The 25,274-nt window shown below is 45.2% G+C and overlaps 1 protein-coding gene across 3 annotated transcripts in view; it reads right to left on the bottom strand.

Moving 5' to 3' along the window:
• SLC7A8 (solute carrier family 7 member 8) overlaps positions 1–25,274 on the bottom strand; it is a 50,411-nt gene that overhangs the window by 5,841 nt on the left and 19,296 nt on the right. For all 3 annotated transcript variants that reach the window (XM_081118096.1, XM_081118097.1, XM_081118098.1), the window contains 5 exons: positions 9,010–9,135; positions 7,120–7,273; positions 6,379–6,502; positions 4,856–4,959; positions 1,371–1,467 (listed from right to left, as the gene is read on the bottom strand). In XM_081118096.1, coding sequence (XP_080974222.1) covers positions 1,371–1,467; positions 4,856–4,959; positions 6,379–6,502; positions 7,120–7,273; positions 9,010–9,135 — 605 coding nt within the window. The remainder of the gene's footprint in view (positions 1–1,370; positions 1,468–4,855; positions 4,960–6,378; positions 6,503–7,119; positions 7,274–9,009; positions 9,136–25,274) is intronic.

Raw genomic sequence — 25,274 nt, 5'->3', positions numbered from 1 at the left:
TACTGTACTTGCCTTGTAGTCATGGAGCTGCACCAGTGGCTCAAACTGAAAAAAGTTTGTAGCCTGCTGGGAGCACTGCGCTTTCTCCAGTCACCTTTCACAACTAACCAATCATGATGACCTTCTTCCTGTATCTGAACATTCTGAAATTCCCCCTAATGTTGTACAATGAATGCCCTTGACTTCTGAGAGCTCTACTATCCTGGTCTAACTGCTTCTTTGGTGGTAATTTTCTTTCTTTTCTTTTTTAAATATATCTTTATTGATTTCAGAGAGAGGAAGGGAGAGGGGGAGAGAAGAGATAGAAACATCAATTAATCAATCAATCGGCTGCCTCCTGCAAGCCCCCCACTGGGGATTGAGCCCGAAACCTGAGCTTCTGCCCTGACTGGGAATCGAACCCTGGATCATAGGTTGATGCTCAACCGCTGAGCCAAGCCAGCAGGGTTCTAGTGGTAATTTTCAATATTTTATTCAGGATCCAGAGGGGAAAAAAAAAAACTTATAAGGTTCAATGGGGACAAATCTTTGTTCCTTCTTTTTGCTCTCTGTAAATGATTCTACTCTGGGGTCATCTTACTCCCACTTTTTCCCCATCCCAAGTTTCCTTTTCTCCATTTTCAGTGTACCAGTCTTCCTTTCTTTATTTTTCTTACGTGGTATACTCTTAACGCTGAATTTATTTCAGTGATATTTCCCAAGAGACTGGCAGGACCTCCTGGGACAAGATCAATGAGGAGGGGTGTGTGGGATGTGGTGATTGGCTGGGGGCAGAGGCCCACAGTGGCAGCCCTGTAGGCAACAGGTGCAGGGGAGAGCCAAGAAAGGAGAAGTTTCTTTGTGAGGTTATAAAATCTTGAGAAAATCACATCATTCTGACCTAAAAGGACAGGAGAATGGAAATGCCCTGGCTGAGAACCTTAAGGTCTTTCAGGACTCCATTTTTTCCTTCCTATATCTCTCTCTTTTTTTTAATCCTCACCTGAGGATATTTTTTCCACTGCTTTTCAGAGAGAGTGGAAGGGAGAGAGAGAGAACCATCGATTGGCTGCCTCCCATACATGCCTGGACTGACTGGGGCTGAGCCTGCAACCAAGGTATATACCCTTGGCCAGAATCGAACCCAGGACCCTTCAGTCCAAGGGCCGATGCTCTAACCACTGAGCCAAACTGGCTAGGACTCCTTGCTATATCTCTTGATATTAGTAAAGTCTATGCGTACCACTTGCCATGTTATCCAGGACCCATGAAACCTAAGAGCAGAAGAAGGGTATAGGGGTGTGTGTGTGTAAGTGTGAACTCCCAGCTCAGAGCAAGCGTGAGAGGGAGGGGAGGGTGTATGTAGGACCAGCAGAAGGAGGGGCCCTTACTGTGAAGAGCAAGGCTGGGATGGGTGTGCAACGCTTCACATGGATCATGGCCAACACGCTGGGAAGGTGGCCCTCCCTGGCTCCAGCAAAGAACAGCCTGGCAGAGAGAAAAGTAGGTCAGCCTGGGATGGCCCATGGACTACCAAAGGAGGCTCCCTCCCCAGCCCAGGCTCCCTCATCCATGCCCCCCTTCTGCCCACATAGGAACATCACTCCTCCAAACAGGTACCCACCTTCTCGTGCACACCTTCCAGCCCACTAGTCACAGGACCCATAATCACAAATGCAGACACAGGCAAACCAGAAGCAGCTAGTGGACAAGTGGATGGATACTGGGTGCCGGAGACCCTGAGTGCGGCCTGGATGGCTTGGGGTTACTGATGATTGTGCTGTCACTGTGTGGGTCTCTAAAGCCTGGAGTGCTGCTGCGGGAGCAGCTTCTCTCCTTTGCCTAAGGTCTTAATCCCATAAAAAAATGTGCCTTCCACATCCTCAAAGGATACATGGGGATTGAACTGTACAAGGAAAGCCTTAAAAGCATTCATATCCTAGTCAAAAAGTAGTTGTCTCTGGGGTTGGGAAATGCGTGGTAGACCAGAAAGGGACATGTAGGCACTTGAGGGATATGTGGAAATGGCCTATATCTTGTTGTGGGTGGCGGTTACAAGTCTGTCTACAATTGTTGAAACTCATCAATCTGAATACTTACAGTCCGTGTATTTTGTTGTATGTAAATTGTGCTTAAAAATTTATATCTTTAAGCTACTTATTCTATTCCTCAAATCCATCCTAAGGAAATGAATATAGAGTTAGTGAAAGGTGTATATACAAAGATATCCTGATAATAAAAACATTGTAAATATCCTAAATGCCTAAAAATAGGAAATTGATAACATAAATTATGGTATATCCATAAAGTGGAATATTATGCAGTCATAATAATGTTCTAGAAACAAAACTGATTACATGAGAACATGCTCACAATATAATGGTAAATGAAAAAAAGCAAGATAGAAAACTGATAATTCCATACAGTATGATTCCAAATAATTGAAAAATTATTTATGGGGCATGTAAAAGCATATATTAAAACACTGACTAATTATTTCTAGGTAGTGAGGTTATGAGTAATTTAAATTTTCTTCCTTAGATGTTATAGAAACAATTTTAAAATTCTAAAATAGACAAAAAATTTGCAATCAGAATAAAATTTATTTTTTAACTTTTAAAGCAAGCTTTTTATTTTGAGATAATTATAGATTCACATGCAGTTGTAAGAAATGATATAGAAAGATCCTATGTATCCTTTACCCAGTTTCTCCCATTGGTAACATATTGCAAAACTATAGTACAATATTATGACCAGGATATGGATGTTTAAGAGTTATTTTTTAAAAGGTAAATTTTAACATAATAAGCAGGCCTTCTTCCCCTTGTCTTTCCTGAGAGAAAAGAGAATACTATATACTGTTAGGAATCAGTTACATATTAGTGTGAATTATACCACTTTTTCTTTTGTATAGGATTTTGTAGGGAAAGGAACTCTTGATGGGTGAGAGGAAGGGTATTGTGTGATAGAGACAGAAATGCACAGAATCAGTACACTGGGTGGTCTAAAGAGAACTGTCATTTACTTTGTAATTTGTGTGTGGGGGAGAGTGAAGCTAAAAGCACTAGCTCATCAGAAGTGTGGGAGTCGATTATGGTCCCAAGTACCCAAATGCATCACTATCAGTTGCCATCATCAAATACTTAGGCTAATGTCACTAGTTTCATGCAGCCACATGGCATTGGCCCTCTACAGTGCAGCCTCATGCACCCAACGGAGCCCCAGGTGCTCTGCAGGCTTCATCATGCACATAGCCAGGATCCCAAATTCACATCCCTCCTCCACAGGGAGCCAGGACCCAGTGGAGTTGTCCAGGTCCAACAGCATTTGCAAGTGTCAAGTTCACAAGAAGCAATCCTTGCCCAGCTAGCTGACAACAGAGGAGACAAAGACAGTAAGCATGACACACACCCACACACACTCCCACTTCTCAGGAAGGATCATCTCCATACCACAAAACACAAAAGAGTAAGAGAAGGAGGGAAGGAGGGAAGGAGGAGGAAGAGGAAGGAAGGAAGGAAGGAAGGAAGGAAGGAAGGAAGGAAGGAAGGAAGGAAGGAAGGAAGGAAGGAAGGAAGGAAGGAAGGAAGGAAGGAAGGAACTGGAAGATGAGCAGAGGAAGGAACTGGAAGATGAGCAGAGGAGGCCTGGTGGGTGAGCCGCGCCTCCGAATAAGAGGCTGAGCACACCAGGCCACATCTCCTGCATGCACACACAGCTGTACCACATGCATGCAGACCACTGCTTGGCCTGCCTGAGGGACAAACCCCACTCTAAAGTGACTGTAGCCAGTCACTCTCCTCCAATAGATCCCAGAGAGCCTCATGGGTCATTGCTCTTCCACCGCTCACCCTCGGCTGGGGCCTCCAGGTGGCCACTGCTCCTGTGTAACACGCACACGAGGTTGCTGTGGATGTCATAGAGTCCTAGGGAACAGGGAACACCCACACTCCCACTTTCGTGCCTGGGTACTGAAAACGTGGTATTCCTTTGTCATTTTACAGGCACTCCTCCCTGATGTGATGATGGCTTTAGAAGTAGCTGAATTCAGGGAACTACTCCTTTTGCTGTATCTTTTGAGTAGGACTGTGCCCCCGGCGCAAAGGGGCTTTCTAAGAGCCCTGGGAAGACCCCTTGAGCCACATCCATGGAAATCCTCCAGCACCTGCTGTTCTCACAGCCCATTCTAGAGACAGCAAGAAGGGGCACCAAGGGCGTAGATAGATCCCTAGATGTATGGAGGCAGGAGATGGGGACTCGTGGGTCCACTTGAGCTTTTGGCTTCCCTGAGAGGGGTGAGGGGTGTCGCTTAAGACAGATGCTTTCCTTTCACTCCTTCCCCAGCTTTTTCACTTCACATGAGTGAGTCCACCTGGGTCTCAGGGGTGGCCACACAAAGACCTCCTACAGCTGCCTGTCTCTCATGGGAGGCCAGCCCAGAGGCCTCAGGTACAGGTCCCTCCTGATCCCTTTCAGAGTGGGGTTCCTTTCTAGCCAGTACAGCCTTTTTTCCAGGAGAGGGGAAAAGGGGCTCTGGAGCTACAGTCAAGACAGTCCTGCTGCCAACCACAGTCCCTGATGTGGGACTGCAATAGGTTGCCTGAACCTCCTGCTCTTACTGAAATGAGGTGGAATGGGGCTTCTCACCACTACATGTGAAAGCACACACATCATAGGTAACCACGTGAGCAGCATACACCTCTTCGAGTCTACACCTGATACACGCATGACCTCACGTGAGCAATCACCCCCTGCAAGGTCACTGCCCAGGTGCCCACACAGAACCTGCTGACGGAGACAAGCCCCCCACATGTACACAGAGCAATATGCACAGCAGAGTGGCTCCTGGCTGGGAAAGGACCAGGACAGCACTCACCGGGAGGAGGTGAAGAGAGACCCATTGACTCCTCCAAATGTGGACAGGGCAACGGAAATGGGCATGATCCAGGCCATGACCCCTAGGAGCTTCTCTCCGAAAGTCTATGAGAGAAAACAAGGGGTGAGTGGAAAAGAAGTTATAACCCTGCACCTGTATGTCACTGCTAGGAATGCTTCCTCCCAGGCCCACCCTTGCTGAGACTCTAGCTAAGCTCCTGAGAGGAGGGATGGTGTCTGTGCCTGCCCCCATCCCACACCACCACTTCTGACAGTGACCACTACACAGTAAGGAGTCAAGTGTTTTGAACTGGCAAACTGAAGGAGGCAATGTATGGTAATAATACTAATACTAATACTGCTAATAATGAACTAACACTTGTTATCTTTGATTTATGGATGAAGAAACTGAGGCATAAAGCAATTCAGTAGATTGCCTAAGATCACACACCCAGGAAGTGGCAGGGCCAGGACCGGAACCAGCCATGTGAGTCCAGGCCTCACTACATTGTGTGCTAGTGAGTCAGGCAGGTCGGAGCTCCAACCTCAGCCCAATATTTAGGAGCTGTAAAACCTTGAGCAAGGTTCTTAATTTTTAAACCTCAGTTTTCCCATCTGTAAAATAAAGGTGAATCCTAATTCATAGGGTAAGAATTTCTAAATTCATAGAAACAAATGATATTGGGGGAAATAAGAAGAGGCTATTATGCAGGCTGAGAAAGAGAAGGTGGTGAGGCTATAGACTGGTCTTCATGTATTGAAGGAATATAAAATGTCAGGGGACCAGTCTTTCTATATTCTTTGAGCCAAGTAAACAAACAGCATATTATGGGGAGGGGTTGTTTAGAATAGCTGTCCTGCTGGGGAAGGCTGGTCATGGAACAGGCTGCTATGGGACAATGGAGGGTCTCTTTGTTTAGTCTTCAATAAGACAAGTGATGACACTGTTTGGCAGGGTAAGGTCATAGCCCGCATGAAGCCAGGTGAGGGAACAGTATGGCTCCCAGGTCTTTCCTGGATATCAAGGACCCCAATGCCTTAGACCTGCATGATCTCTTTCTCCAAAGAGCACAACCCACTCCTACTTCCTAATCGTTTACTGGCACACACTTTCCCCTGATGAGTGAAGGATTCAGATTACATGACTTTCCAAGGTGGAAATGGAGGCAGAGAGAAATGGCATGTCTTGTGCAAGACTGCATCTTTCTGGGGAGAAGCCTGTCTCCTTTATACAATCATTACATTTAGAGTTTAAAGGAGTCAGCAAACTTTTTCTGTAAATAATTCAGCTTTGTAGGCCATATAGTCTCTTTGGCAACTACTCAGCTCTGCTGTTGTGGCTCTTCAAGGTACAGAGCGGCCACCAGCTTGCTTCTAGGCACTTGAGGATTTGGTTTCTGCCCTAAAGACTTGGGATGACTTCCAATGCCACTAATCCATGGATCAGGGGAAAGTGAGGGTAGCTCAGCAGGCAAGTCTATGTCAACCTTCCTGGTTTGAGAGACTGTGAGTTTGATTTCTTACCACAGCGACTGCGTTTGATGCCAGCAGCTCCTGGGGGGACATTGCAGTGACATAAGCGACATTGGCAAAGACATACACAAATGTGACCAGTGGGATGGAGATGAAGATGGCTCTGGGAAGGTTCCTGTAGAGGGAGAGGAGGTGAGAGGGGGAAGGCCCGGCACCTGGGACCACCTGCCTCATCATGGGGTCTGGGAAGTACCTTCTGTTTTTCTGCATGAAGCTGACCTTGCAGCATTCTGTGATGTTTCCTCTCCCTGGAGGGGTGGGGGAGGAATTTGTCTCAATATGAGCAGGATAATTTAAAGGAAATGAAACAGCTTAGGCTGGAAATACATTCCAAACCTATTGATCTCTTCTCGACCAGAATCTCCCCAATGCACCCCTTTCCCTGCCTCAAGACACAAAGACCCACTTGTCCCAAAACAGGTAAGTAAGATATCTGGACACTGCTCAGGGCCCATGTCATTGTCTAAGGCAGTGGTATTATCTCAGCACTATTTTCAGTCTTTAACCTACTCTGGTACAGTTACCAGGTCATTTTTCTTCTCCTGGCAGAGTGAGTGGCAAGCAGTTTAAGTTCCTGAGAAATGAACTATTTCTTCAGGATAGACCAGGTCATGGTCAGAATCAGGGCTGGGAGAAGGGGAAGTGGGTAGTGAACACCTGGCTCCCTCTTTCCTGTAGCAGGTGCCTCAGCCTTTCCAGGGAGAGAGGAAGAACTGGGCTATTTCAACTCACTTGTAGGGATCAACAAGTTCCTCAGTCACGTAATTAAGAAAGTTCCAGCCTCCGTAGGCAAAGGAGCCCTGAAGGAAAGCCAGTGCAATGAGGCCGATGTTGGGTTCCTGGAAATTATCAAATGCATTCTTTGGCTCCAGCCAGAAGTATTCTCCTGTGGACACAAGGGGCAGGAGGCTGCTCAGAGAGAAGAGTCAGAAGCAGGGCAGCCCCTGGCCTCCCTGGTCTGGTCACCACCACTCCCTGCGGTGATGATCCAGTTCTTTGTCTTGTCTCCAGTAAACCCCATGAATTGGAGAAGTGGGACGAATAAGAGCCAGGAAATACAGCTCCAGGACCTCGCAGAACCTGTTAACCGTTAGTCCAATGGAGGCTCAGATTCAAAACACGGTTCTGAATGTTCTTTTTTCACAAGGCAAAGGTATTTGGAAGAAAAGGCCAGGGAAAGGTCACCGAGAGGGCAGGGTAACTTGGGGGACTAGCAGGGTAAATTGGAGATGGCCTGCTGGGATTTGGAGAGGCAAGATTAGAGCCCTTGACAGTTTCCTGACCACTTTCCCTGATATTTAAGTTTGTACATTTTCATGACGAAAGCATCAAGAATAACATTCAAACATAAGCTTCCATAATGCTGTGTTAGTTCAAGTTTGTTGTGCTTTCTTTGTCAATCTCCAACTGTCTCTTTCTTTCTTTCTTTCTTTTTTACTTCATTTCGGAGAGAGAAAGGAAGAGGGAGAGAGATAGAAAAATCAGTAATGAGAGAGAGTCATTGATCAGCTGCCTCCTGCACGAACCCTGTTGGGGATTGAGCCCAAACTGTGACCTCCTGGTTCATAGGTCGACACTCAGCCACTGAGCCATGCTGGCCAGATTCCAACTGTCTCTTTCTAAGGTGTGTGTTTGTTCTCCCTTTTCATGGTGTAGATCTCCTAAGGACAGGGATCCTTCAGCAAAGAGCTTTTAAATTTCCTTCCCAGCCCTTAGCACAGTGTTCTGCACACAGAGGTCCCTCAAGAAAGGTTGCTGACTAAGGTTGTAATGAGACACAGACTAACTGTTCATACTTTACTTATTCATATGTAACCCAGCATTGGGTTAATAAATGAGGAGATTAGAGTGATCAGGAGAAAGCATTGGGGCCAGATTAGGAGGGACTCTATTTTTGAAAATATAGCACAATGATTTCCTTAAGTCTAAATTCCTGAAAACAATATAATCTCCTAAAGAACTTAATCCAACTGATTAAAATAATCATGGACATTTCATATAGCAGAACCTTAATTATGTTTCCTGGAGTAAAAATTCAGGCACCGCACACTGCCTTTGGGGCTTGTGGGCAGGTGGGCGGTCTCCTGCCTGTCATCTGACTTTCTCCAGGAGGCAGTGACACTAGGCAGAGTCTCGTGGTGCTCCGGGTCCCATGGAAACCAAATACAGACTGGGGTTTGTAAAGGACCAAATCCAGTGGAGAATGTTGGCAGGGGCCCCAGGAATGTAGAGCTCTTTCTTGTAGAGATTATGAGTAATTTAAAAACATATAAAATCTCCTCCTCCATCCCCCATTGTAAGATATTGACAAGATACAATATAAGATGCGGGGAACTTCCCTGGGGTTGGGGCAAGAGGGAGATAGGAGTCCAGAGGTCTGGGGTCTTCAGAGTCACGAGGTGAGCATGGGAAGACTGAATCTGCTAACAGGCAAGACACATTCTACTTCTTGTGGAAAATGGCTTCTCTTCCCCTCTGTCAAGCAAGTGAGGAATATAAATCATTTAAGGCCAGAATTGGGAAATCTCAGGGTGTGCACTCAACCCAAAGACAGTATGAAGGCATATGTACATGTAAGGGGTGGAAAGTTGGGCAGGGCCCCATGGTTTCAATGCCACTCACCTTTGCAGATCTGTACAACCCCCATGATGATGATCAGGGCCAGGGCCAGGAGCTTCCCAGCCGTGAAAATGTCTTGAACCCTGGTGGCCCACCGCACACTGGAACAGTTGACCCATGTGAGGAGCACTGAAATGAAAGACCCCCAAACATATCCTCAGGGGCCATAACGAAGCTGTAGAATGACCTCTGCACGGAAGCAGAAATGCTCCTTGCTCCTGATGATGGAATTGTAGCAGACGAGCCAAATCTGCAAGCTCAGCCCCAGTGTCCAGAAACTTTGGCTAGGTTAATGGGTTATGAATGGAGATTATGTGCCACAAATTAGAGCTTGGTAAGAATGTGCCCTGCCCAGGGCTGGAAGCCAGAAGCAGGCATGGAAGTGTGGGCACTGGCTTTGGGGAGAAAATCAGTAGCTGATCAGGGCACCAGTGTGGGCTTCGTTTTCAAGTCATTGTATATTCAAGGTGTGCTCTGAGCAGCTGGTGGGATTCTTGATGTTATCTTCCTGAGCCTGGTTTTCGGGCAACAGAGATTTAGGGGAGTCTTTTGTTACTTAGGTTTATAGAGGTATAATACATAAAGAATACAATTCATTTTTCTAAGTGTACAATTTGATGAGATTTGACAAATGTATTCAGTTGTTTAATCACTACCACACTTTCTATACAGAACATTTTCAACACTCCAAGGAGTTTTTTGTATGTTGTGTTTCTTTGACATTAGTCCCCTTTCCCTACTGGCAACCACTAATTTGATTTCTTTCTCTATAGTTTTGCTTTTTTCAGAATGCCACATAAATGGAATCATACAATGTATAGTTTTTTTGTGTCTGGCTCCTTTCACTTAACATCATGCTTTTGAGATCCATTCATGTTGCTATATATATTAGTAGTTTGTTCCTTTTTATTGTCAACTGATATTCTGTCATATAAATGTATCAGTTTGATTTTCCATTTGGCAATTGATGGGTATTTGGGTTGCTCCCAGTTTGGGCTATTACAAATAAAGCTGCTATAAACACTTGCACAGAAATCTTTAAGTAGACTGTAGAGGTCTTTGAATGGGGTTTTCATTTCTCTCAAGTAAATACCCAGGAGTGGGATCCTGGGTTATATGGTAAATGTATATTAAACTTTGTAAGAAACTGCCAAACTGTTTTCTAAAGTGGCTGTATCATTTTGTATTTCCACAAGCAGTGTGTGCAAGATCATGTTGTTCTACATCTTTCCCAGCATTTGCTACTGTTGGCTTTAAAAATCTGGCTATTCTAATAGGTGTTAAATCGCATTTTGTAGTTTTGATTTGCATTTTCCTAGTGACTAATGATTTTGAACATGTTTTCCTGTGTTTATTTCCACCATCCCTATATCTTCCTGAGTGGCATGGGGGACTTTTAATCTGCCTCTTTTCCTAGGAGTCATAGGCTCTCACAGAGATCCCAACAATGTGGAACCTCCAGGGCTGGAGGAGAGCTCAGAGGCTGAGCACTAGGATGGAGGGGCCCTCTGTTTTACTATCACAGTTCCTAAGTAACCCATGGGAGGGAGCCCTGTGATACAGGAACAGGAGTCTCAACCTCCTGGTGATTATGAAGTGCTTAAGAATAAAGAGAAAAAAGTTAAAATCCTCTTGCTTTCTCTTATCCTCAAACAGTGACCAGGACACCCCTTAGTTCTCCAAAGGTACAAGTCATGCAAAAGCACAAGACTCTTTCCTCAAGCCGCTAACCAAGCCTCTGATTTCATTTAAACAGCTGATCAAGTTCTATCAATAGGTATCCTGAAACTGCATTTACTTTCCAAACGTTTTCCAACCTTACTTGATTCTGAGAACACTGTGGCAGAGTAAGGACCTGACATTATTCTTCTCTAACCTTCCTCCCTGCGCCGTCTCTACCTGGCAAACGCCTCATCTTTCAAGATCCAGCTCAAATGTCACCTGTTCTGAGTTGTTATTATTTTACTTATTCTTGACAATGTGCCTGCCATGTAAGATTTATCAGCTGTACTTTATAGACAAGAAACAAAGTTTGTCCCTCCTCTATCTTCCCAGACCACTCTGTTTATACCTAATTTTGACACTTATTTCTTTGCATTATAATAATCTGTTTCTTTTTCTCTGTCTCCTTGAAGACTAGGAGGGCAGAGACTGTGACTTTTCATGTTTTTTTATTTTTTTATATCTTTAGTGATTTCAGAGAGAGGAAGGGAGAGGGAGAGAGAGAGAGCCAGAAACATCAATGATGAGAGAGTCATTGATCGAGCCCACAACCCAGGCATGTGCCCTGACTGGGAATCGAACCCTGACCACCTGGACCTTAGGTCGACGCTCAACCTCTGAGCCATGCCTGGCCGGGCTCATGTTTTTAATCCCAGGGCATATCATTGGTCCCCCTAAATAGTAGGTGCTCAGCAAATATTTGCTATTTGAATAAAGAAAATGCCCCAATTCATTAGCCTTCCATCTCAGCACAGTCTACACATTTCACAATGCACACTAATCCCCCTGCTCTCCAGGAAACTCATCAAAAGGAGACACAATCCTCAGTTGGTTTCACAGAGCCAAAAGAGCAAGAGGAAACTTGACTTCAAGAGTAGAAGCTCTCGACTCCTTGTGGAGAGGCTGTTATCCAAGATAGTGTCATATAAGGAGGAAGGATTTTAAGCGCCTGAACAGGGAGAACATTTTTTAAATACTGGAATGTTCCAGATGTACTGAGACGTTCTGATAAATACACATTTAGTTTATCTTACTCAATTCAATAAAGATTTCAGGATCACGTGCCTGGTGGCAATCCAATCCAAATCACTCTGAGCAACTGGGCTTCCCCCTAGGGCTCTGAGGCATGCTAGGGACAAGGCTGGGCCTCTGGGTCCCAGGAGTTCAGCAGACACAGGCAATCATGACTAAAAGATAAAGGAGATTGACTAATGAAAGGAAGATTAGAACACAAAACCCATGTGGCTCAGGGATAGGTAAGGATTATAGAACAAGGGGCAGAGAAGAAAATTAACTTCCACCAAGGGGAGGAGAGGGAGGGCACGGATGTGACGAGAAAGTATGTGGAGCCTGGCTGGCGTGGCTCAGTGGCTGAGCATCGACCTAGGATCCAGGAGATCGAGGTTCGATTCCCAGTCGGGGCACATCCCCGGGTTGTGGGCTTGATCCCCAGCAGGGGGCGTGCAGGGGGCAGCCGATCAATAACTTCTCTCATTGATGTTTCTATCTTTCCCTTTCCTTTCTCTGAAATCAATAAAAAAATATTTTTTAAAAAAGAAAGTGTGTGGAGGGAAATAAGGACAGAGCAGGAAAATGTGGCCACTTTCCAGTGTGCTGGGATAGAAAATACGAAGTCAATTCCTTGTCAAGGCAGCCAGAAAGACTCCTTCAAATGGCCCCACAGTATCCTGGGGGAATCAGAGATGTTTGAAGGAAGGGACATTTGTAAAACAAACTTGAGGTATGTGTCTTCTGTCCTGCCTGAGTTCATCACCACAACTTCACAAGAACCCAGCCCTTGACTAATATTTAACCTTTCCCCTTTACAGAGATCTTTTAGAAATAAAAAGAGAATTCCTGAGAACGAGGTGGGGAGGCAGGCTGCCTGTGACACTAGTCTCCTTGGAACAATGGCTGCAGCCCTGGCTGACCTTTCACCCGCAGTTGGGCCACCAACCACAGCATGTGATTGAAGGAAAAGAGAGTACTTTCAGTCTCCTCGTACCACAGGACAGCTTCCCTCACAGCAGCTGAAACCTGAGCCTCCATGCAGAGAGGAAAGGTCAGTGACTGAAGGCAATACTTGCCAGGTGCTTGCCAAGCCTCTGCCCTGCTCAGGCGTCCTGACTCTGCCAGTCTGCTACCCAGCACCCCTTTCTGTTGCTGACAGCTATGTTCCCTCTCTCTTCCCAGCCAGACTATGAATTCTGTATGCTTGAGATATAGCGATCTCAGGGAAGCCACATGTAGATGGGGAACAGTGGCCATGCAGCTTGCCATGTGAGAGTTTTCATTGATCTACCCATCCATCCATGCAGCTGTCGCCTATATCACCTACAAAGGGCCTACACATGCTAGGCACTTTAGTAAGTGGGGGAGTTATAAATAAGACTCAAGTCCCCGCCCTTAGGCAGTTGACATCGTAAGAGGGGAGAGAGGGGAGCTAAAAGAGATCACAAAACAATGTAGTAGTGGTAGAGCTCTTCATGGAAGCCAGCAGGTGTCATGGGGAGTCCCTAACTCAGCCCAGGGGAATCAGAAATGATTCCTATAGGAGGGAGAGACCCTACCAACAGGGAGAATTTTCTAATTTTGGCCCAGCTGGACAAAATAATAAAAAAGTATAAAACTCTGGTTCTTGTCCATAGTAATCTGGCTGTAGGGGTGGTTGCTGCTTATCTAAAGGCCCCCATGGAAGCCCAGGCTTATGTGTAGGCCCTTTGTAGGTGATATAGGTGACAGCTGCATGGATGGACGGATGGCTTATCTGTATTTCTTGGGCCTTTTCTTCTGTTTCCTGGCTTAAAAAAAAAAAGTGAAAAGACTATCCAGAAGATGCTGAAGGCCCGGCCAGCATGGCTCAGCGGTTGAGCATTGACCTATGATCCAGGAGATCGAAGTTCGATACCCTGTCAGGGCACAATGCCTCGATTGTGGGCTTGATTCACAGTGGCAGGCATGCAGGAGGCAGCTGATCAATGACTCTCTCATCATTGATGTTTCTATCTCCCTCCCTCTCACTTCTTCTCTCTGAAATCAGTGAAGATATGTGTGTGTGTGTGTGTGTGTGTATGATTGTCTCCATTTTAAAAAAAAGATGCTGAAATTGAGGGTTGGTTGATTAATATGCCCAGTTTGAAAAGCCTAATGTCAAGGTGACAGGGGGGATACAAAAAAACGAGGCAGGCAAGAGTAGCCCCAGTAATCTCATGCCCTGTCCAGAGCCCAGGGCCTCTCAGCTGCCAAGTAGGAGAGGTGGGCTCCATGTTTCCTGCCTGTGGGAAAGCTGCAGGACTAGCAGAGAAATGTAGAGTTCTTCTGAGATGGATGACAATGCAGATCCTGGAATGTGTTGACTGGGGAAAAAGTAGATAAGCTCCCGCTTCCTGCAGAAAAGGCGGCCCTGGCCCCATCTCAGCTCTGATCCCTGGGCAGTCACAGAGCTTCTTTTTTACTTCCTCCCTCTGACAATAACATCAGAACTCATGGGGACAGGCAGAAGAATGGCATCCCCCAAATGTCAGCATCTTAATCTTGTGAATATATTACCTTACATGATGTAAGAAATTCTGCAAATATGACTAAGTTAAGGATCTTCAGATGGGGAGATTATTTTGGATTATCTGACTGGGCCCAATGTAATTTGAGTCCTTTAAGAAGGAGGTAGAAATAGAAAAGGAGATATGATGACCAAAACAGAGATCAAAGAGGGAGAAAGATTTGAAGATACTATCTTGCTGGCTTTGAAGGTGGAAGAAGGGACCACGAGCCAAAGAATGTAGGGAGCCTCTAGATGCTGGCAAAGGCAAGGAAACAATTCTCCCCAGAGCCTCCAGGGGGAACACAGCTTTGTTAACAACTTTTTTTTTAATTAAATATATTTTTATTGATTTCAGAGAGAGGAAGGGAGAGGGAGAGAGAGAGTCGTTATTGATTGGCTGCCTCCTGCAGGTCCCCCACTGGGGATCAAGCCTGCAATCCAGGCATTGTGCCCTGACAGGGAATCGAACCTTGATCTCCTGGATCCTAGGTCGGTGCTCAACCTCTGAGCCACACCTGGCCAGGCTGTTAACAACTTGAATTTAGGACTTCTGACCTCCAGAACTATAAGAATAAATCTGTGTAGTTTTAAGCCACTAAGTTTGTGGAAAGTTGTTCCAGCAGCAATAGGAAACTAATACAAGGCTGGATACCATACAGATAGACCAGAAAGCAAGGTGCATACATGCCCTTAAAGAGAAAAGCTTTTTTTTTTTTTTTTTTTTAATGTCTTTATTGATTTCAGAGTCAGGAAGGGAGAGGGAGAGAGAGAGATAGAAACATCAATGATGAGAGAGTCATTGATCGGCTGCCTCCTCTACACCCCCTACTGGGGATCAAGCCCACAACCTGGGCATGTGCTCTGACTTAGAATTGAACTGGTATCTCCTGGATCATAGGTCAATGCTCAACTGCTGAACCATGTGGGCCAGACAAAGAGAAAAGCTTTTAAAGAGCAACCAGGCAGCACATACAAGGACCCCAAAGGAGTCCCTGTCCACAGGCCTCACCAAATGGAGAGAAGTGATGGGGATCTCTACAAGTGGGCAGTGAAAGTGAGGTCACCAATGTGCTGATCGAGTTGGCAAATTTTCACACCGCATGATAGCATTACAACTCTTCCACACCCTGCTCCTATCAGTGGTACCTGTGGTCACTGCTGACAGTGCCACCTGGGGCTCTGAGTCTGTTACCTGAAGATACTGGCCAGGTTGCTCTCTGGGCAGCAGAACATAAGATGCCAATGTTGCAAAAAGGGGAAGACTAAGTGACTACTCCTCAGAAACCAAGAGAGTTGTGTCCATCAGCCCCAGGGCTTTAGAAAATAATTTCTCTTTGTCTTGTGTCCTCTCCCCTGGGCCCTTGTCAATGTCATGGTCACGTGCTCCTTGGAACTCCCGGAACTCCATTTGGATTTCTGGGTCTTGCTGGCTTGCCCCTTTCTCAGGACTTGACTGGAGGGAACTTGGAAAGCCTTATTTTCAGTTAGAATTTCCAAAACCAGGCCTCTCCTTGTCTTTTCAGGAAAGAAAACAGGCAGTAGGAAGGGTGAAGACCGATGGTGAAGATGAGAGAAGAGTGGGCATGAGAAACGATAGCAGGCAGAAAGAAGGAGAGGGAAGGCAAGCAGGGGAGAGGCAGAAAGGGAGAGAGAACTCCAGGAGCAGAACAGAGAGAAAAAGGGCAAGGAAAGAAAAAAGCAACATGGAATGTCTACCAAGGCAGCTGCTGAAAAGGGAAGCTAGTGACACTACTTTGTAGAAATCAGAACAGCCTGTTCCTTTCCATAACTTCAAAATAAGCACTTTTCTGAGACGGAGCTCCGCAGCCCTCCCAAGCAGTGGTACATTTCACCTGGTCATGTGCCTGGTCTCTGTTTCACCTTGTGCTGCGGTGTGCACTTCTCTGCCTTCTGCCACGCTCTGGCCAGCTTCCCTTGACTCCCTCCCTCTGGACCTGGCGCAAAAGGGGCGAGGTGATGCCCCCAGACCAGCCCTCCATTGCCCACGCTGCAGCGGGCGAGCTCCCTGCGTGCAGGGTTGGGGGGTAGGGAGGGGAAGGGGTGTGGCGAGGCTCCGCTCTGTGATAGGCTGGACGGGGCTCCTCAGCCACCTCTCTTGGAAGGAACTGGGCACGTGTTTCTAATTGTGGAAAGGCTGCTCTGGGTTGACTTGCCTAACCGTTTCCAGATCTAGGAGGCAACCAGTGCCGGCTGCCAAAAGGCACTGATAGGCAAAGAAAACATGGAGCCCTGTTTGAGTTCTAAGGCACGCAACCCAAGGCTCTGATAAGGTTCCAGTTCTGCCCATGCAGGTCAGCCTGAGCTCTTTCCTCAGAGAGGCTGGGGGAAAATTGGGGTAGGACTGTGAACACAGAGCCAGCTTCCTAGAATCCTTCCCTGCTCACCCAGGGCCAAGATATTTTTCATATGGGGTGAGGAACTGCCTTATAAAGTGTCAGGTCTCTGCCTACCTAAAAACAAAGGTTGGTATTATTGTACGTGTAAATAACTTTGGTGAAAGACAAAAACATCAAAACAAAGCAACAGCAACCGAAACAATCAAAGTTGCCCTTCCTTACAAACTAAGCTTTGATCTCAGCTTCTATTAGGTCCATAAATAGGCTTTGAAATAGATCTTGCTTACCACACACACTACAGTAACATTTTGCTCTTCTCCAGCCCTTTTTATCTTGAAACAATGACAGATGCTGCCGTTTGTGAAGTCTCAGAAGCACTTCTAAGAAGAGCCTTCTGGAAGGGCCTCTCTCCACTGACAAACAAGCAGAGGAGGAGGGGTGCAGAGACGCTGTGAGCTTCTGGAGATCCTGAATCACACGGCTTTTCTCAACTTTCAGCTAAGCTCCTACTCCTTCCCCTTCCCTTCCTGACTCTCTTCCCCTTCCTTTTTATCCTGATCCCTCCAATGGCAAGTGCCAGTTGCTGGACCTGGAATTTTTGCTGAATCACCATCCAGTACTTAGTTCAGCCAAGAAGCCCAAACACCCAGCTCAGCATTTTCCAAGAGCTGAATAGTTCTCTCTCCAGCATTAGCTAAGCACGGCTCCTGAGCAGGCGTGGGGGAGGAGAGAGAAATGGGACACCCGGAAAGCAGGGGAGACAGACATAGTGTACCATGCCACCTTGGGGAGCCCCATTTTAATCCTATTCATTACTGTTCCAGCCCTGGCCTGAAAAATTCCTGTTACCTCATGCTCCAATTCTCAGGGCTGATGCCTCCCAGACTCAGAGCAAGGGGGATGGGATGTGCTCTGAGGGGTCTGCACAGAGTTTGGGGGTCTAGCCTGACTCTATCATCCTCAGCCTTGGGGGAAAGGGTGTGGGTCCTGGGAGGTCTGATTGGTTCTTGGACAAAGGCTTATGGGCTCTGTTAGTATCCACCAAAATCCTCAGATGCTCAGGTGTCTTATGTAAAATGGTCTATAAACCTGGACTCAGGCTGCAAAATTCCTAAGACTAGTCAAAATGGACCAAAAAAAAAAAGGGATTCTGGGGAAAGTAACCTCACAGGCCAGGTCATGGTAAATAGTCATGCCCCAGGCATATAACTTGTTTAGTAAAAGGCTTATCTTTGCCTTAAGCAAGCCCTGTCCATTGTTTTGTGCATCTAGGTTAAAACACTTTTGAAATGGCCTCTTTCAGACCCCTTCTTCTAAAGCATGAACACATAATCTTAACTATCCTGTAATCCAATCCCTGGCTTTCTCCCACCTTCAGTAATCTTCCTTACATTCCCTCCTTAATCTCAAATGCATAAAAGAAATGGCAAACTGTTAATCTTGGAAGCATTTATCTCAGTCTTTTGAGATCTTGTTTCCAGGTGCATTCTCTGTTTAACTCAAATAAATTTTTATAAAAATTCTCTACAGATTCTTATGTCAACATCAGTTATAAGCCAATTCCAATGACAGCTAGTGCTCAAACTTGCTAAAAACTCTCAAAACAAATCTTGCCTTTTCTTTTCCCCAAAGCTCCAAATACCTCTAGGCTTCACTCCTATGAGTCTTCTGATTTTTATATTCCTGGGTATGTGATATAAGTTTGGTGTGTCACACTAACCCTTAAAAGTTTACCAGACATAATTAATGGGCGATTTCATAAACCACAGGTGCTGGCTCCTGGGCGGCGGGGGGGGTGGGGGTGGGGGTGTTAGAGATCCTTGAGAGTCAGCAACAAAAGGCCAGTCTAGGCTGATTTGCAAAAGTCAGCAAGTTGTTTCCATACTGGTGGAAGCTGAACTCCAGGAAAACTTCATTTCAGAGAACCTCAGTCCAATTCATTATTTTCCCAAGCAGGGTGGACACATTCTCATGAATAAGCTCCTCATTCCCCAATTTCCAGGACTTGGGCTATGAATACCCTTTGCACAGCAGAATTCCAGTCTGAGAGTAAAAGCTGGAGACCAGAAGAGATACTATGGGAAGCCAGGAAAGAGGAGATAATTTGGACCAGGAACTGAAGCATATTGAAACAAAAAAGAAGACCCTGACTTCTCAGGCAGCCAGTAGCTAAATCCTGATCTGAGAAGAGATTGGATTTCGACTAATGGACAGAAGTGCCCAACACCAGTGGATTTCAAGGGAAGAAGACCTTATTCCATTCTTGAATTCTCTGTGATCTTTGTAATTGTTTATTATGATATAGAAACTAAAAAACACTGTACCAATAGTTGTTTAATTTATTAGAGCTCAAGATTGAATTGTTCTTACAGAAATGTAAGATGAGGGCAACAGAGATACCTTCATTCCCAGGTCTACAGGCACAAGGAATACTCCAAAGGCCGAATAGGGCACGGAGGAGGTGAAATAGCACTGAATGGGTGTTTACTGTCATTATAGGCATGGAGTCCAAAACCATAGGGGATATCTTCTTCAAGTGTCAGCAACAAATCTTAAGTATTAGAGAGTGAATAGAAAAGGTACAAAGATAGAGGAACCAACTCAACCCAGTCTGAACCACACCAATGAAAAGGCACTAAAATATAACCCAGTGTTTTCCTTGATTTATTTCACCTGTATTCCAACAAGAATGTGCCACCCTTGACTCTCTCACCATTAATCACAAAATCCTGTTAATTCTACTTTGTAAATACCAAACACAGTTGACCCTTGAACAACTTGGAGGTTAGGGGAACCAACCCCATCCCCCATCCCTGTGCAGTCGAAAACCTTCATATTACTTTTGTTTCCCCAGAAACTTAACTATAGTCCTCATTGGGTATCCAAGGGGGGTTGGTTCCAGGACCCTGCCTCCCATACCAAAATCCATGTATACAGTCAGCTCTCTGCATCCACAAATTCACAACCACAAAATGAAAATACTGTTTTTGATCCAAGGTATAAAGGACCAACTGTATATTTATTGAAAGAAAAATCCACTTATAAATAGACCCTTACAGTTCAAACCCGTGTTATTCAAGGGTCAATTGTACATCTACTCTCCACTCCCACTGTCCCATCCCTAATTCACATCACTGTCATCTCTAACCTGGATTCTTGTAACCATGTTGTAACTGGTCTCCTTGCCTTTGATCTTATCCCCCTCTCCAATCCATCCTTTACCTTTTCAGCCATGATTCTTCTAAAATATAAATATGATAATGTCAATCCTCTTTTTGAAGCCTTTTAATCCCTTCCCATTGCCCAATCTCTCTAGCATGGCCCATGAGGCCCTTCATGTCTGGTCTTCACTTCTATACACATTTCTTACCTCCTGGTCTATGCTGTGGCTACCCAGAACTACCTGGAGCTCCCCCAGAGGGCCTCCATTTATGTTACATCTAACTCCCAGAATGTTGTCCTCTTGAGGGAACTTACCACTTGGAACTGAAATTCCCTGTGTACCTGTCATAATCATCCATTGGATTGAGCATTCCTAAGTATTCTCATGCCTAACACAGTCCAGGAGCAGAACAGACACTTGAATATTTGATAATGATTGAATGACTCTGTACCCTATAGAAGACACACAAGTGGATTCAATAAACATTTAAGAGAAAAGTCTTAATTTTCTGCTGCTGCTGCAAATGAGAATGAAGATTTTCTGGTTCATTGCTGTGTTCTCTGTATCAAGAATAGCATCTAGCACATCCTGGGCCCTTGATAAATATTTGAATGAACAAAGTATCATGATTCTAATCCCCTAAGTTATATTACTGTAGAGTAGACTTTTGAGCAGCATCTTGATGTAACCACCCTGAGGAAGACTTCCAGCCAAAGACTTTCTCAATGCTCCTCAGTGCTTTGGAGAGGACATGGAAGGCAGAAATGCAGAGAACACATAAGTGCTCATCACAAATGCAGGAGACAGTTAGTTGATACATATTTCATTTTGGTTTGTAGATAAAATAAATTCTTTCCTCTTAGTGGTCAATCAACATGTCCAGTTGATTCTACCCCTGAATCTTTTTTGTTTTTCCCCCTTGTAACTTTGTACTTATTTTAGGCCATTGCCTGTCTGGCCTGAACAAATGTATAGCCTGCTAACTCGTCTTCCTGCTTCAAGGGTCACAGTCTTTTCTTCACTCAAATGAGAACCTAGTCATGTTACTCCTCAAAATCCTTCAATCGTTTCCCATCCCTTGGATGAAGTCTGCTCTTTTCTGCATGATGTACAGGATCCTTCAAGGTTTGGCTCCTGCTTACCTGTTCAGCCTCATTTTCTGTCACTCTCCTTGGCTTCACCCATTCAAAAGTAACTTGCTTCTCTCCAACAGGTAATTTCTCTCTTGACTTCAAGTCTTGCCTGTGTCCTTCCCTCTACCTGGCTGTTCTACTTTATGCTCATCTGAAGCCTTTCAAGATTTAGCTCAATCTGGGAGCTTTCCCTAACATTCCTCTCCCAACTTTGAAGCACCTTTTGTTATCACATTGTATTGTAATTATTTGTTTGTACACGAATCTCTTCACTAGCCTTTGATCTCTTCCAACACTACAAATAATGCTGTATCTCCACTCAGTGTAGGAAATCAATTTGATAATTGATGGATTTGCAGTTTCTTTTTATTTTTCTTCTAGAAAGTCCATTTACAAAGTAATTTTCATCTTAATGCATTATAATAATAAAAAATTAGTCAAATTGATTGTTGCATAAAAACCAAGAGATTTGAAATACATTTATATTGTAAATGTAGCCTAGTTAGAAAATGTACAGAAAAAAGGGGTCTTAGATATATGGGAATCAAATCTAGGCCAGTCTGTATTTGTCTGGATTCATATACTATACAAGGCTAATGAGACACCCAAAGAACACTCTGGGGATGGGGGAAGGGCAAGAAAGCAGCACTGCCCAGGCATCTGAGGCAATATGTTTAGTGCCTGGGGATGAGAAGTTTGGGTCTCCAGAATATGAAGCCTCAAAGGAAAATGAACTGAGATGAAGGGATTTAAACAGTAGGAAAAACTGTTGAATCCTCTGATGTCAAGGGATTAATTTGCAAGAGACGTGCAAACCAACACACACATGTTTATCTATCACAGTATTTTGCATCAAACTCCTGGAAACTTTCTTGAAGAGTCACCTATTCTTCCTGTAGAGGAATTGCAGAACAACTCAGGGCTAAAAGTAATGCATACAGTGAAGTCCTTAAGAAGAAAAAAATCTGAAGCCCTGGAAAACTAATCTATTAGGAATTTCAGTAGAGAGCTAGAAAACAAGATAAAAAGCATTTTTACTTGTGAAATGCATGCAGGATACTTTGTTCTCCTCAGGGGGAGAAATGAGAAGGAGCTTCTTTAGTACAAGGCATTAGGGAGAAGAGAAGAACTTGAACAAGAAGAAAAAAAATCTACTTCAGATACTGGACATGACTTCAGTCCCAAAAGAGAGGAAGGAGGCCATGAAACTGCTTGAGTGAAAGGTGGTCTGGTTCCTAAGAGAGGGGGGACAAAGAGATCTTAAAGGAAAACCCAGTGTTAGGAAGCAAGAAGCTCAAATGGGGGGACCCCAGAACACCTATGCTACTTTGTGTAGCTGGGACCACTTTGTTTAAACCGGAATCTCAGGAAATAGCTAAAAGATGCAGATACATGATAAAAGAGCAAGCAGCAGAAATAACCTATGACTATGGATTTCTATATACCCAGATACATACATTGATAGAGGCATTTTATGTAGAACCCCAAGGATACCTATCCATTGTTACCAGGGCAGGAGAGAGGGGTGAAGATAAGGGGAACATTTTTTATCAAGAAAATATAGTTATTTACTTATGAAATGCTAAAAAATAAAAAAGAAAGAAAGAAAAAAACCCTCAAGCAAATCACAAAAGAAGGCACCAAAACAGTTTTAACACCTCCTGTTTCCCTCCTTCCTGACTCCTTCCTCCCACTAATGTGCTTGCTCTGGAAAAGGGAGAAAGGCTTTTCATTTAATTAAAACGTAAAATTCTTTTTTTACTGGCTGGTGGCTAGGAATATTCTGCTGACTCAGCGGTGAATAATCAGCTTTGACCTAAATCATAAAATAACTCAAAGTGGCAGCTGCAGTTGCATAAGCGTGATCCAAATCCTCAGCTCCCTCTCTCCCCCCCTCCTCTCCTCCCCACCCCCTCCGGACTCTGAGCAGGCAAGCCAGTTACAGCAGGTTCTTTCTGCCTCTCCGCCCCCATCTGGTTTGTCTACCATCATTTTTCATCTGCTCTATTTTAAAAACGCCCCATGGAACCAGATTTGATCTCCTCTCCTCTCTCCCACAGCAAACCCCAGCCAGGGGCTTTGCCGCACTGGTTCTCCCTGCTGCATTCCTGTCCTGTCCTCAAGCCCCCTCAACCCCATGCCCTCCGTTACACACCAGCAGGCCAAGATGACACAGCAGAAAGCAGAGCTTCTTGTATCAGTACATTCAGACCATCCCCAAGCTCTCTAGTGCTTCTCTTAAAAATATGGCTGGACTGGGCCAATCTGGGCTCTACTGCCAAGGAACACTGGGCCTATTCTACACGGCTGGCTAGCCTGGCACTTGCTAAGAGGATGCGGTAGGGCTGGATGGTGGTGGGAGGGGTGCTGGAATAAAAGATACCAGCATTTAATGAAAGATAGCATCCACCAAGCCTTCCCGACAGCCTGGTTCTGATTTATTTTACTGGATAGCTTAAGAGATGATTTGAGGGGCCTGTAAAAGTGGCCTCCAAAAAAAAAGTATTCAATGATCCAGAAAACGGAACCTTTACACACAGAGACTCAAAGTATCTGGGAGTATCTGGTGAGGAAGTGTGGGTGTGTGCCTATGCCCACATGTGCACCCATGTGCAGAGAGGAGTTGGGGGACTCCACATGGCCTTTATATCTGGGAGGATGGGGTAGCTTGGAGATGAAGTGAGGAGCTGTTCTGCATTTCCTCCAAGAAAATAAGGGAGAATAAGTTTGGGTTTAAGAACATTTTTCTTCTTATGAAGGTGGAAAATTATTTGAACACGTATCTTGAGGACATTGAGAAATTCCTATCTCTTGAGGGTAAGACTGACCACTGTTAAGCTGTTCTTTGCAGTTCTGCTTAGAAGGCAGGGACAGGTCAGATAAGCTTTCTTAAACCTTTGATGTCAGGAATCAGGAGAGGGAAGGATCTTATCATTTTTGTCATTAGAGTTTTTAAATTCCTCCTGGCTTGGTGCTAGCAGTGTCCAGGTGAGGTGTGGGCTGCCGAAGGGACCAAGTACAACCTGTCTTTCTGGAACTGGGCTATAGGCAGGAGCAATCTTCATCTCTCGGGAGGGTTTGTACTTCTCTGGCCCGAGGGGATATCTGCTAGGCTATACTACTCCAGAAGGTCTTTATTTAAGATGTTATCTACCCTTGGTGGATTTGGGGAATGCAAAGGAAGCTGTGGGGTCCAGCTGCCCAGAGAACTACCCCCTGGTTTCTTTCCTAGGGGATGTATTGAACAGCCTCGAGATTCTGAATTTCTAGTTGGAAGGTAAGGGCAGCCTCATCTCAGACACTTTAGCAGCATCAGCAGGAAAATCCAAGCCATGTCTGTGTGCACGAGACACTGAAATAGCAGTGGTCAGCACTCATGTGGTCTTCCTAACCCTCATTAGCCTGTCTGTTAGTAGAAAGAGCAGCTCTTCCTGCATTCCCACATTCTCTTCCCCTCCCCCACCTTCAATAGCTCTAAATCCAGCTAGCAAGCAAGGACCATATGATCACCCTCACTGGCCATCTCCACTGACTAATGACTGGGCTACAAGGTGCCCAAGTGTCTTGTGCAATCCTCGCAACCACACCCTCCTGTGCGGGGTGGGGTGGATTACTTTGCCAAGCACTCACAGCAGTTAGAAAGTGGTACAGAGATGCAGTCTCCAGCAGCCTGGTTCTGGAACCCATGATCCTCTCTAGATCCATAAGCAGGCCTGACCAAACAACTGTGTTGGCCCAGAGTAACACTTGCCTGGATGGGAGGGGTCTATCCCAGGGCTGAACATCGCTGACAAAGAGGGCATACTTACCAAGGAGACCACCCCTTGGGGCCCAGCTGGCTGTCCTGTGAGAGGCTTCGGGATAGGTGAGATAGCCCTCCTGCCCCATCCCACCAGCATGACAGAAGGAAAGTGTCAACACATAGGAAAGGGTATGGCCGGGGAGGTCACTACCCCCAGCTAAGTGTATGTGTGTTGGAAGGTGTGGGAATGCAGAGGCTGAGCTAACTCTAGAAGTGGAGCTTCTGAAAGATCCAAATATTTACTGTATAAATTAGATTTTGGTTGAAAGATGTAAAATACCCCAATCCATTGAGATTCCCAATATCAGAGACTAAATGTTGAGACTTCCTAGAAATGTAGGTTGCAGAACTTCTGTTCCAGCTCACAGAAACCTTTCTCCCTTTTTTGAATTTTTACTGCAATTGAATCCTAACCACAGAATCTGTTTATATGGCTTTTCTCCCCAGTTAGACAGAAAACTTATCAAGAGGCCACAAACCATTTATTTTCCCCCAACTCACACCTCTAAACTCTCCTTCCAAAGAGTTTTAAGATGTGAGCTGGCAGATT

Source organism: Miniopterus schreibersii, assembly GCF_964146895.1.
Source record: "Miniopterus schreibersii genome assembly, chromosome: 1".
Classification (NCBI taxonomy): domain Eukaryota; kingdom Metazoa; phylum Chordata; class Mammalia; order Chiroptera; family Miniopteridae; genus Miniopterus; species Miniopterus schreibersii.
This window is presented reverse-complemented; position numbering and strand designations above follow the sequence as displayed.